Genomic DNA, 13,107 nt, shown 5'->3' with positions numbered 1-13,107 from the left:
CCTACGCCACAGCTCACAGCAATGCCGGATCCCTAACCCACTGAGCAAGGCCAGGGATCGAACCCGCAACCTCATGGTTCCTAGTCGGATTCGTTAACCACTGCACCACGACGGGAACTCCTGTTTTTAGTTTTTTTTTGAGGAACCTCCATACTGTTTTCTATAGTGGATGTACCAATTTACATTCCCACCAGCAGTGTGTAGGAGGGTTCCCTTTTCTCCACACCCTCTCCAGCATTTTTTTTTAATGATGGCCATTCTGACCAGTGTGAAATGGTACTTCATTGTAGTTTTGATTTGCATTTCTCTAATGATTAGTGGGTGTGGGGCAACTTTTCACATACCTGTTGGCCATCTGTATGTATGTCCTCTTTGGAAACATGTCTATTTAGGTCTTCTGTCCATTTTTTGATTGGGTTTTTTCAAGTTGTATGAGCTTATTTACACTTTGGAGATGAAGCCCTTGTCAGTCACATCATTTGCAAGTATTTTCTCCCAGTCCATAGATTGTCTTTTTGTTTTGTTTTTGGTTTCCTTTGCTGTAGAAAAGCTGAAGTTTGAATAGGTCCCATTTGTTTATTTTTGCTTTCATTTCTATTGCCTTGGGAGACTGACCTAAGAAAGCATCGGTATGATTCGTTAGAGACTGTTTCGCCTATGTTCTCTTTTAGGAGTTTTATGGTGTCATGTCTTATAATTAAGTCTTTATGCCATGTTGAGTTTATTTTTGTGTATGGTAAGACGGGGTGTTCCAAATGCGTTGATTTATATGCAGCTGGCCAACCTTCCCAACACCACTTATTAGAGAGACTGTTTTTCATCCATTGTATATTCTTGCCTCCTTTGTTGAAGATTAATTGACCATAGGTGTGCAAGTTTATTTCTGGGCCCTCTACTCTGTACCATTGATCCATATGTCTGTTTTGGTGCCAATACCATGCTGTTTTCATAACTTTAGCTTTTCAATATTGTCTGAAGTTGGGGATAGTCATGCCTCCTGCTTTGTTCTTATTTCTCAGGATGGCTTTGGCAATTCTGCATGTTTCATGGTTCCACATAAAATTTTGGATTAATTGTTCTAGTTTTGTGAAAAATGTCATGGGATCACATTCAGTCTGGACGTTGCTTTGGGTAGTATGGCTGTTTTAACAGTATTAATTCTGCCAATCCAAGAGCATGGGATCTTTCCATTTCTTTGAATTCTTCAATTGCCTTTATTAATGTTTTATAGTTCTTGGCATATATCTTTCACCTCCTTGGTCAGCTTGTTCCCAAGGAGGTTTTTTTATGTGATTTTAAAAGGAATTATTTTTAATATGTTCCCTTTCCAATATTTAATTGTCAGTGTGTAATGAAATGCAACCAATTTCTGTATGTTAATCTTAGACCCTGCTACCTTGCTGGATTCATTTATCAGTTTGAGTAGTTTTTTAATGTTATTGGAGTACAATGTTGTATTAGTTTCAAGCGTAGCAACATGAATCAGTCATAAATATAAATATACCCATTGTGTCTTCCCATATAGGTTATTACAAACTATTGACTAGGTTTACCTCCGTGCTGTAGTAGGTTCTTGTTAATCATCTATTTCATTTTTTATTTTTTAAGTTTTATTGAGGTATAGTTTACAAGGCTGTGATAATTTCTGCTGTACAGCAAAGTTACCCAGTCATCCGTGCACATATCCATTCTCTCAGATTCTTTTCTGTAGATTATCACAGAATACTGGACAGGGTTCTCTGTGCTCTACAGCAGGTCCCCACTGGTCAATCATTCCATATACCTCAGTGTGCCTATGCCAATCCCAAACTCCCAGTCCATCCCTCCGACTCCCCATCACCTGTCTCCATTGGTAACCATAAGTTTTTCAGTCTGTAAGTCCATTTCTGTTCTTCAAATTAGTTCATTTATATCTTTTTTTAAATATTCCACATACAGATGAATCATATGATGTTTGTCTTTCACTGTCTAACATCACTTAGTATGACAGTTTCAACATAGGTCCATCCTATGTTGAAATAATGCTGCAAGTGGCATTATTTCACTCTTTTTATGGCTGAGTAGTATTATATTCCATTACATGTGTGTACCACATCTTCTTTATCCATTCCTCTATTGATGGACATTTAGGTTGTTTCCAGGTCTTGGCTATTGTACATAGTGCCACAATAAACATTGCGGTGCATGTTATCTTTTCAAATTATGGTTTTCTCTGGATAGATGCCCAGGAGTGGGATTGCTGGATCATATGGTAGTTCTACTTTCAGTTTTTTGAGGAACCTCCATACTGTTTTCTATAGTGGTCTCGCCAATGTACATTCCCACCAACAGTGTGCAGGAGGGTTCCCTTTCCTCCACACCCTCTCCAGCATTTATTATTTGTAGACTTTTTGATGGTGGCCATTCTGGCTGGTGTAAGGTCGTACCTCATAGTAGTTTTGATTTGCAATTCTCTAATTAGTGATGTTGAGTATCTTTTCATGTGTTTTATGGCCATCTGTATGTCTTATTTGGAGAAATGTCTATTTAGATCTCCTGTCCATTTTTTTTAATAGGGTTTTTTTTTTATATTGAGCTGCAGGAGGTGTTGTATATTTCAGAGATTAATCCTTTGTCAGTTGCTTCATTTGGAAATATTTTCTCCCATTCTGTGGGTTGTCTTTTGGTGGTGTTTATGGTTTCCTTTGCTGTGTAAAACCTTTTACATTTAATTAGGTCCCATTTGTTTATTTTTGTTTTTATTGTCATTATTCTAGGAGGCAGATCTGAGAAGACAATTGCTGTGATTTATGTCAGAGAGTATTCAGAGTATGTTTTCCTCTAAGAGTTTAATAGCGTCTGGTCTTACATTTAGGTGTTTGATTCTTTAAACCATTTCAAGTTTATTTTTGTGTGTAGCATTAGAGAATGTTCTAATTGCATTCTTTTGCCTGTAGCTGTCCAAGTTTTCCCAGCACCACTTATTGAAGAGACTGTCTTTTCTTCATTGTACATTCTTGCTTCCTTTGACATAGATTAATTGACCACAGGGGCTTGCGTTTATTTCTGTGCTTTCTATCCTGTTCCATCGATTTATATTCCTGTTTTTGTGTCAATGCCATACTGTTTTGGTGACCACAGCTTCATAGTATAGTCTAAAGTCAGGGCGCCTGAATCTTCCAACTCCATTTCTCTTTCTCAGGATTGCCTTGGCTATTCAGGGTCTTTTGTGTTTCCAAATAAATTTTAAAATATTTTGTTCTAGTTCTATGAAGAAGTGTCATTGGTAATTTGATAGAGATTGCATTGAATCTGTAGATTGCCTTGGGTAATATAGTCATTTTGACAATATTGATTCTTCTAATCCAAGAGCATGGTATATCTTTCCATCTGTGTCATCTTTGATTTCTTTCATCAATGTCTTAGGGTACAAATGTTTTGTCTCTTTAAGTAGGTTTATTGCTAGATATTTTATTCTTTTTCATGTGATGGTAAATGGGATTGTTTCCCTAATTCTTTTTCTGATCTTTCATTCTTAGTATATAGAAATACAGTCAATTTCTGTGTATTAATTTTGTATCCTTCAGCTTTACCAAATTCATTGATGAGTTCTAACAGTTTTCTGGTAGCATCTTTAGGTACATTTTCTTAGGTACAATATTATGTCATCTACAGACAGTGATAGTTTTACTTCTATCTTTCCAGTTTGAATTCCTTTTCTTTTTTTTTTCTTCTTTAATTTCCATGCCTAGGACTTCCAAAACTATGTTGAATAGAAGGAGGTGAGAACAGACATCCTTGTCTTGTTCCTGATCTTAGCAGGAATTCTTTCACATTTTCACCATTGAGAAGCTGTTAGCTGTGGGTTTGTCTTATATGGTCTTTATTATGTTGAATTAGATTCCCTCTATGCCCACTTTCTGGAGGGTTTTTATTAAAAATGGGTGTTGGATTTTGTCAAAAGCTTTTTCTGCATCTATTGAGAGGATCATATAGTTTTTGTTCTTCAGTTTGTTAATGTGATGTATTACATTGACTGATTTGCAGATATTGAAAAATCCTGGGATACATCCTACTTGATCATGGTGTACGATCCTTTTAACGTATTGCTGGATTTGATTTGCTAGTATTTTGTTGAGGGTTTTTGCATCTATATTCATCAGTGATATTGGACTGTAATTTTCTCTTTGTGTGGTATCTTTGTCTGGTTTTGGTATCAGGGTGATGGTGGCCTCGTAAAATGAGTTTGGGAGTGTTCCTTCCTCTGAAACATTTTTGGAATATTTTCAGAAGGATAGGTGTTAACTCTTTAAATGTTTGATAGAATTTGCCTGTGAACCCATCTGGTCCTGGACTTTTGTTTGTTGGAAATTTTAAATCACAGTTTCAATTTCAGTACTTGTAATTGGTCCATTCGTCTTTTCTATTTCTCCCTGGTTTAGTCTCAGAAGAGTGTACTAAGAATTTGTCCATTTCTTCGAGGTGGTCCATTTTATTGGCACATAGTTGCTTGTAGTAATCTCTCATGATCCTTTGTATTTCTGTGATGTCCTTTGTAACTTCCTCTCTTTCATTTCTAATTTTATTGATTTGAGTCTTCTTTTTTTTTATTGATGAGTCTGGCTAAGGGTTTTTCACTTTTGTTGATCTTTTCAAATTACCAGCTTTTAATTTCATTGAACTTTTCTATTGTTTTCTTCATTTCTATTTCATTTATTTCTGCTCTGATCTTTACAATTCCTTTCCTTCTGCTAACTCTGGGTTTTGTTTCTTCTTATTTCTCTAGTTACTTTAGGTGAAAAGTCAGATTGTTTGAGATTTTTCTTATTTCCTGATGTAGGCTTGTATTGCTATAAACTTCCCTCTTAGAACTGCTTTTGCTGCATCCCATAGGTTTTAGATTGTTGCGTTTTTGTTGTCATTTGCTTCTAGGTATCTTTTAATTTCCTCTTTGATTTCTTCAGTGATCCACTGGTTGTTTAGCTTGTTTTTTAGTCTCCACGTGTTTGTGTTTATTGCAGTTTTTTCTGGTTGTTTATTTCTAGTCTGAGAGCGTTGTAGTCAGAAAAGATGTTTGATATGATTTCATTTTCTTTACATGTACTGAATCTTGATTTGTGGCCCAGGATGTGATCTATCCTAGAGAATGTTCTGTGTGTGCTTGAAAAGAATGTGTATTCTGGTGCTTTTGAATGGAATATTCTATAAATATCCATTTAGTCCATCTGGTCTGGTGCATCATTTAAGGTCTCTGTGTTTCTTTGTTGATTTCATGTTTGGATGTTCTGTCCATTGCTGTAAGTGGAGTGTTAAAGTCCCCCACTATTGCTGTGTTATTGTCAATTTCTCCTTTTAAGGCTATTAGCAGTTGCCTTCTATATTGATGTGCTCCTATGCTGGGTGCATATATATTTACAATTGTTTAATATTCTTCTTGGATTGATCCTTTTATCATTATGTAATGACCTTTGTCTCTTGTAACATTTTTTAGTTTAAGGTCTGTTTTGTCTGATATATTATTACTCTGGCTTTCTTTTGGTTTCCATTTGCATGGAATACTTCCTTCCATCCTCTCACCCTCAGTTTGTGTTCTTAGAGCTGAAGTGGGTCTCTTGTAGACAGCATATATATGGGTCTTGTTTTTGTATTGATTCATCCAGTCTGTGTCTTTGGGTTGAAGCATTTAGTCCATTTACATTTAAGATTATTATTGGTATCTGAGTTCTCATTGCCATTTTGTTAGCTGTATTTGTTTTTGTTGGTCTTTTTTCTTCCCTTTTCCTCTTGTAGCTTGATGAATATCTTTAGAATTGTGTACGGGTTGCTTTTCTTCATGTTTGTATCTATTGCAGGTTTTTGGCTTGTGGTTACCATAAGGTTTTGATAGAGGAGTCTATGTATTTATACAACATTAAGTTCCTGGTCTCTTCATTGCAAATGCATCTCCAGTATCATGAGTTTGTACCCACCTCATCTCACGATTGCTGGTTTTGACATCATGTTTGTGTGTGGTTGATTTCCTATCTTTACAATATGTTTGCCTTTACTGATGAGCCTTCTCATAAATTTGTTGCTTCTGGTTGTGGACTTTTCCATCTAGAGAATTTCCCTTAGTGTTTGTTGTAAAGCTGGTTTAGTGGTGCTGAATTCTCTTATCTTTGCCTCCAGTTTTTTTTTTTTTTTTAACAAGATCTTGGATCATTTTTACTATCATTATTCTAAAGTCTTTTTCATGGAGGCTGCTAATCTCCAGTTCATTTAGCTGTTTTTCTGGGGTCTTGTCTAGTTCCCTCATCTGGCTTATATTCTAGTGCCTTTTCATTTGGTATATAGCTTTTTGTCTGGTCTCCTTTTTGTAGGCAATGGGGTTGTAGTCTCTATCGCTTCTGGTGTCTGCCCCCTTGTGGGAGAAGTTGATACAGGGGCCTCTTACAGGCTGGTAGGTGGAGCTGAATCTTTTCCCTCTGGTGGGTGGGTCTTTGTCTCTGGGTGTGATTAGAGGTGGCCATCTACCTAGGAGGACTTTCGGCAGTCTTTTTGCTGATGGGGGGGGGACTGTGTTCCCACTCTCTTTATTCCTTCTCAGCCCTGATGGGTGGTGCCAGATTTTTTTCAAAATGGCAGCCTCCAGGGGAGCTCATGCTGATGAATATTCCCAATATCTCTGCCTCCAAGTCCTGCCCCCAGAACAAGCCACAGCCACCCCTTGCTTTCCCAGGATACCTTCTACAACCTGCAGGTAGGTCTGACCCAGATTCTTACGGAGTCCCTGCTTTGCCCTGGGGCCCAGTACACATGAAATCCTGTGTGCGCCCTCCCAGAGTGCAGCTCCTGTGCACAGGCCCTGCTGGCCTTCAACACCAAATGCTCTGGGGACTCTTCCTCCCAATGCCAGACCCCTGGGGTGGGGAACCCGACATGGGCTTTGGCACTCTCACCCCTGTGGGAGAGCCTCTGAGAAATGTTATTTTCCAGTCTGTGGTTGCCCACCCAGTGGGTGTGGGGTTGCTTATATATGTGAAAATGCCCCTCTTACCATATCAATGTGGCTTGTCTTTGTGTGTAGGCTATCTCTGATAGTTTCAAGTCTATTTTATTGATGATTATTCAGTGGTTAGTTGTAATTTTGGTGTTTTTATGAGAAAGGGTGAGCTTAAGTCCTTCTACTCTACCATCTTGTCTCAATCTCTATTTCACACAGTAGTGTTGTATGGAATCTTTAGGGTTTCCTAGATATGGTGTCATGTCATCCACATGTAATGACACTTTTACCTCTTCCCTTTCAATTTGGATACCTTTTCCTTTTCTTGTCTGAGTGTATTGAATAGCAGACCTTGATTTTTTTCTCCAGTAGCTGGGGGTCTGACTTGGCCTGGAGTCACTTCTCAGCTCCATCCCAGTGACTCTTCGGATTGGACTTCTCTAACAAAGTCCAGGTTCAGGGTTTGCAAAGGCAGCAGGAAGAGCAATGCCTAAAAGGGAGTGTGGAAGTTCCATTCCTTTCTCCAGGGTCAAAGCACATGCAGCTGGTGCTTCTGCCCCAAAGTGCTGTGGGTTCCACATCACCATGCCTCATCCAAGAAGGAGCACACATCCTCTTGACTGACTCCGTTGCTCCAAGGTGCCAGTTCATCCCAGGTGGGAAGTTGGCATCCTCCCTGGGCAGCTACCTGTTTCACATTTCCATCAGAACTATGTCTTGGGCATGGTAGGAGGGACGCAGATTGGTGCCTAGGTTTGAATCAGAACTGTCGGTCAACCCCTCAACTTATTTGGGCTCTTATCACTGTAATTACCATGTAATTTGTCCTCTAAACCAGGACTCATGAGCGAGACTTTGATCAATAATTAAACAGGGCCAGAGTTCCTGTTGTGGTTCAGTGCGTTAGATGTCGTGTCTATGAGGATGTGAGTTCAATCCCTACCTCACTCAGTGGGGTAAGGAGCTGGGTATTGCCATGCAAGCTGTGGCATGGGTTGTGGATCCAGATCAAATTAGGCATTGCTGTGGCACAGGCCTCAGCTGCAGCTATGATTTGACCCCTAGCCCAGGAACATCCGTATGCCACAGGTGCAGCCCTAAAAAGGGAAAAAACAAACAAACAAAAAAAACAGGGCCATAAATTTGGAGTGTCCCAGGCAAATCAGAATGAACAGCCAACCTAATTATCCCCTCATCCCCAGTTTCCATGAGAAATCCAAATATATTGTGATATCCTGCAACATACATATTTTTCTCTGGCACTGCAATACAAACCCAACGTGATCTTTACAACCAAGACTAGATACTTATTCATACCTGTGGCAAAACTATTATCATTTAGGAGTGAATTTTCTAATCCTCAGTCTTTCCATTTTATGGGTGCATGCATTCCTTTTTACGTTACACGCTAAGATCTTGCTCATAGTTTTCTGCCACCTTATAGGAATGGAGCTTGACTTATTGCCTTAGTTTACCACCCAAAGTTTGTTGGGAGAGTTATGGTGCTTTTACATGGTAATTTCATTTCTTCAGCAGTAGTAGTTGTGAAAAAGTAACAGTGATTCACTGGTCCCTGGGTGCCCAGCCCTGTGCTGAGAGACTTACAGCCCTCACACCCTCCCCTCTCTGCAACTGAAGCAGTTAAATAATTTGTGTGCTCACGGAGCTTATTTTTGCAGAGTCCACTTGACTGTACTGAACAGCCTGACTTGAAGGCTGTGTACATGTATGGTCTGCACTCCTAGTGAAGGGATGTGTTCCTTTAGTGAGATGTTACTGTTTCCTTTAGTGAAAAGGCCACATTTAAGTCTGTTTCTCAGTGACTCTTTCCCAGCCCAGGGCGCACCTTGTTTCAACTTGGCGTATTTTCTTTGCAGCTGTGGTTGACACATTGCTAGGGTAGCTTCCTTTCCTTACAAAGATACATTCAATGTGATTGATTATAGTGTCACATTCTTGTAACTGAGCTCCGATCGCTGTGGAGATGTAATTTTCATGGAATGAGTACTATGAGAAATTCAACTCAAATGTCTTTAAAGCCATCTTGAATATTCCAGAATGTATGGAACACTGAGTCCCATGACAGTGGATTAGGTCATCTATTTATTAGGATGGCCTGGCTTCCTTGTGTTTATAGCATCCTTGAGAGCTTCTAGGGTCCAAGGACCAGAGCAGGTGGTGTCTCAATGCCGATATGTGTGAGTGCTGTCAGCACACATGGACTTCCCAGCCTGGCTCCAGTGGAGCTCCTCTCTCAGTAGCCAAGGAAGGGGCCCCAGGAAACAAGCGACTTTTAATCAGTTTTCTACGTTCTGGGAGCTCCTCGTGCATTATTTAGTCCTCATAACAACGCTATGAGATGAGTTGTGTTTTCTCCCACTTTACAGATGGAGAAATCGAGGTCCAAAGATGTAAAGTGACTCACTGTGAGTCTCAGATTGTTGGTCTTTGCATAAAACCCCGAGTTGAGTGGTCCAGGTTCACGCTCTGCCCACCCTCTGTTGCCAGCTCCCTCCCTGGCCTCTGGTCAACATATCCCCTCCCCACAGCTTCCTTACAGAATACCTGTCCTTCGAACCACTGGATCCTGGGTTTTCCTTCTGGGTGTCACTTTCCAGGCGAGCTTGTGATGCTTTGGCAGAAGAACTTCAGTGCATTTCATGGAGCAACGTCACTGAGCCCGAGCCGATGCAAAAAAGATGGTCACCTTCCCCGTCTAGTCCACTCGTAGCTGAAATAAGCTCTTTAGCGGATTCCGCCAGATGGGAAGAAATGAATGTGTTGCTTGAAAAGGTTTTCACCAACTTCGCATTTAGGCCGGCACACCCTGAAAGGAAGCCTGAGAGCACAGGCAAGTTTACACCTCCTGGGTAGCATCAGCCCAGAAGCACCAGCATCAAGTGGACTTCCAAGGCTGTGAGCACCGGGGTGTCTTAGGACCCATATTTGAGTGTTTGTAACCAAATGAGCCTACAGATAAATCGTTAACAAGGGTCACCTCCACCACACACACACACACACACACACACACACACACACACACCTGCAAGGTGAGAGGGTTGCACTCAAAGTTTACAGCAAGTGAACCCTGTGCTGTGTAGCCTTAACCGCTCTCCAGGGGACTCCGATGGCTCCTGGGGACAGTGTCTTGTCCAAGTTCATGGCAATGGGGGTCACGCATAATATTGTGGTTTGTTTCAGGGAACTCGTAAGCCAAACCCTCCTCAGAAGCCTCTGCCTGCAGATCCTTTGAGCAAGACGACCCGGCTCACTGGCGCCTCCACCAGGACCCCGGGACAGCAGGAGTCTGCGCTCCGCCTGGTGCCCATCAGGTTAGTGTGATGCACCTGCCCCTCTTTCTCCCTGAGACGGTGGGGGGCAGCTGCACTGAGCCATGCTGCTCAGCCACAGGCGGACACAGGGCAGGCGGTGCAGGCTGTGCTTCCTGCATTCCTCACCCCTGGGAATGATATACAATAGATGCGAGGGCAAATCTAGAACTAAGTCAGAAGCAGCCAGGAGCATATAACCACAGGCATCACACGTTGCTGTTAGCAGTGATCCCAGCCCACCTCTGAGAGCAGCTCAGGGTCAAGGAGACCAGCCCTGTCAGACAGCTGTGGCTGTGGACCCAGGCCTGGCCCCATCTCCCAAGAGATGCAGAAGGGAAGTCGCCACGTGGTGCCATTATGAAAGCTGGACACCTACCTCCAAAGCTCTCACTTGGACCATGACAGCCTCTGCCCGATCGCTTGGATCCCGAGAAAGGAGGTGGGGCTGGCGGGTCACGGATGGAATAGGCAATGGAAGAAGCTGCTGGGCTGTGGGGGACAGAGTAACTGGGAGCTTCCCCACATACACACACCAACAGGTGTGAGGACCCACCTTAGAATACAGCTGCAGCTGGGCTCATGTCTTCTGCCCTCCCTCAGGGCTCCAGGAACGCCCAGCCCTGCATCTCGACCTGTGCAGGGAGGTTACCCCAGGACTGGGGCTGGAGCTATTAAACTTCCAGAATTTTGCAAGCAAGGTGTGTTAGGCCTAGCCATTCTTAAAGCTTAAATTAGGCAGTTCCCATTGTGGCTCAAGGGTAATGAACCCAACGAGTATCCATGAGGACAGGGGTTCGGTCCCTGGCCTCGCTCAGTGGGTTAAGGATCCGTTGTTACCATGAGCTGTGGTGTAGGTCGCAGATGCGGCTCAGATCCTGCATTGCCTTGGCTGTGGTGTAAGCTGGCAACTACAGCTCCAATTTGACCCCTAGCCTGGGAACTTCCATGTGCCTTGGGTGAGGCCCTAAAAAGCAAATAAAGAAGAAATGGTAATAAATGCTCAAAACTCACCTCCATTTTTTTTTAATACATTTTACTACAATCCACTGAGGTTACCTGCATCTGTCATTTCTACATGATGGAAATGCCACTGATGGTGGCCACTGACCCCTCTTCCGTGTACACACAGGTCATGGCGGTAGCATATTTATACGTGGAAATCAGCAAGCATGACAGATCAGCCCCTCCCACCCTCCCCCTCCGGTGGGTAGTTAAATATTTACCAGCACACAGATGGGTTAAACCCTCAGCCAAACCACGGTCCCAACACACATGCCCCTTGGCAGGCAGCTTGCTTGGTGAGCTCGGAAGAACCAGAGGTAGGGGGGGTGGGCCAGGCCCCAGGTTCGGTAATTCAGCATCGCTGGTGGGGGAGGCACACAGTCCCAATTTCATTACAGCTCTTGGGAAAAATGCTTGGCCTGTGGAAGAGAGAGCCGCTAATAAATCTCAGAGATAAAGCCGGTCAAAGGGTCGGGACAGTGGTTTAAGTCCTGACTGCACGAGTACAGAAAGCCTGCAAAGCATCCTCATTTCACTGCGGTTTGTATGCTGATCCGGAAGTGACTTTTCGTGTTCAGAAGAAAACATCACTATACACAGACAGAAGAGGGGTTGACCCTCCTTTAAAAAAAAAAAAAAAAGCGTATTGAAGTATAAGTGATTTACAGCGTGGTGGTAATTTCTGCCGCACTGCACGGTGACCCAGTCAGAGACATGTATTCTTTTTCATGTTCTTTTCCATGATGGTTTAATCACAGGATATTGAATACAGTTCCCTGTGCTACACAGTAGAACCTTGTTGTTTCTCCATTTCTGTATACAATAGTTTGCATCTGCCAATCCCAAACTCCCTACCCATCCCTCCCCACCCCCCGCCCTGGCAACCACAGATCTGTTCTCTGCACGTAGGTTCATTTGTGCCGTGTTTTAGATTCCACGGTTAGATGCCATTGAAGTGATATCACATGGTATTTGTCTTTCTCTGACTTGCCTCACTTAGTATGATCATGTCTAGGTCCATCCATGTTGCTGCAAATGGCATGATTTCAGTCTTTTTTAGGGCTGAGTAGTATTCCATGTATATACGCACCACATGGGAAGACCGTCTTTTTCAGGGACCTCAGGCTGTGGCCCGTCTTACCTCTGCCAGTTGCTGACATCAGCACAGGCTCCTTTGGGCCTCCTCCTGGAAGGCGGATCCTCTGCACGTTCATTTCTGAGGGATTCCACATGCCCAACTTTGCCCTCATTCTCTGGAACTGAGCTAACCCGGCAGCCGCTGGGCACATCGTGGCTGCTAAAAGACAAGATAGACCAGCCATGAAAATATACACTGTTTGAAGAGTCAGTACCCCAGCATATCAACTGTCTTGTTAGTATTTTTCTATGTTGATTACATATTGAAATACTACTACTCTGGACATAGCGGGTCAAATTTTATCAATTTTTACCTTTTTATGAGGCTGCTAGAAAATTCAGTGTTACACGTGAGGCTCCCCTTTGGGGCTTATGCCATTTTTCTGCTGGATGGCGCTCTTGCAGAGTCACCTCGTGGCTGGACGGAAGGGGTGGCTTTGGAAAGGGTCCTAAGCTGCTGAAGATGCTGCAGCCCTCAGCACTGTCCCTTCTGTGATCCACAACCCCTGCCAAAGGCAAGAGCAGCCTCCAGCCCCCAAGGCGGGGGGGGGGGGGGGGGGGTGGCTTCTGATCCTGGAAGCGCAAGCGTCCCAGAGCAGGACATGGCCAGGGCGCCTCCATCAGAAACCGCCAGCAGGGCCTCTCACAACAGTTCTGTTTTCTCCTCTCTCGGTT

At 42.9% G+C, this 13,107-nt stretch overlaps 1 protein-coding gene across 1 annotated transcript in view; it reads left to right on the top strand.

Moving 5' to 3' along the window:
• Positions 1-13,107, top strand: part of ADAM12 (ADAM metallopeptidase domain 12) — a 377,142-nt gene that overhangs the window by 358,996 nt on the left and 5,039 nt on the right. The window contains exon 22 of the mRNA XM_047762575.1: positions 10,163-10,293. Within this exon, the coding sequence (XP_047618531.1) occupies positions 10,163-10,293 (131 nt within the window). The remainder of the gene's footprint in view (positions 1-10,162; positions 10,294-13,107) is intronic.

Source organism: Phacochoerus africanus, chromosome 15 (assembly GCF_016906955.1).
Source record: "Phacochoerus africanus isolate WHEZ1 chromosome 15, ROS_Pafr_v1, whole genome shotgun sequence".
Taxonomy (NCBI): domain Eukaryota; kingdom Metazoa; phylum Chordata; class Mammalia; order Artiodactyla; family Suidae; genus Phacochoerus; species Phacochoerus africanus.
The sequence above is the reverse complement of the archived record's forward strand: the minus strand, read 5'-3'. Positions and strand labels throughout refer to the sequence as shown.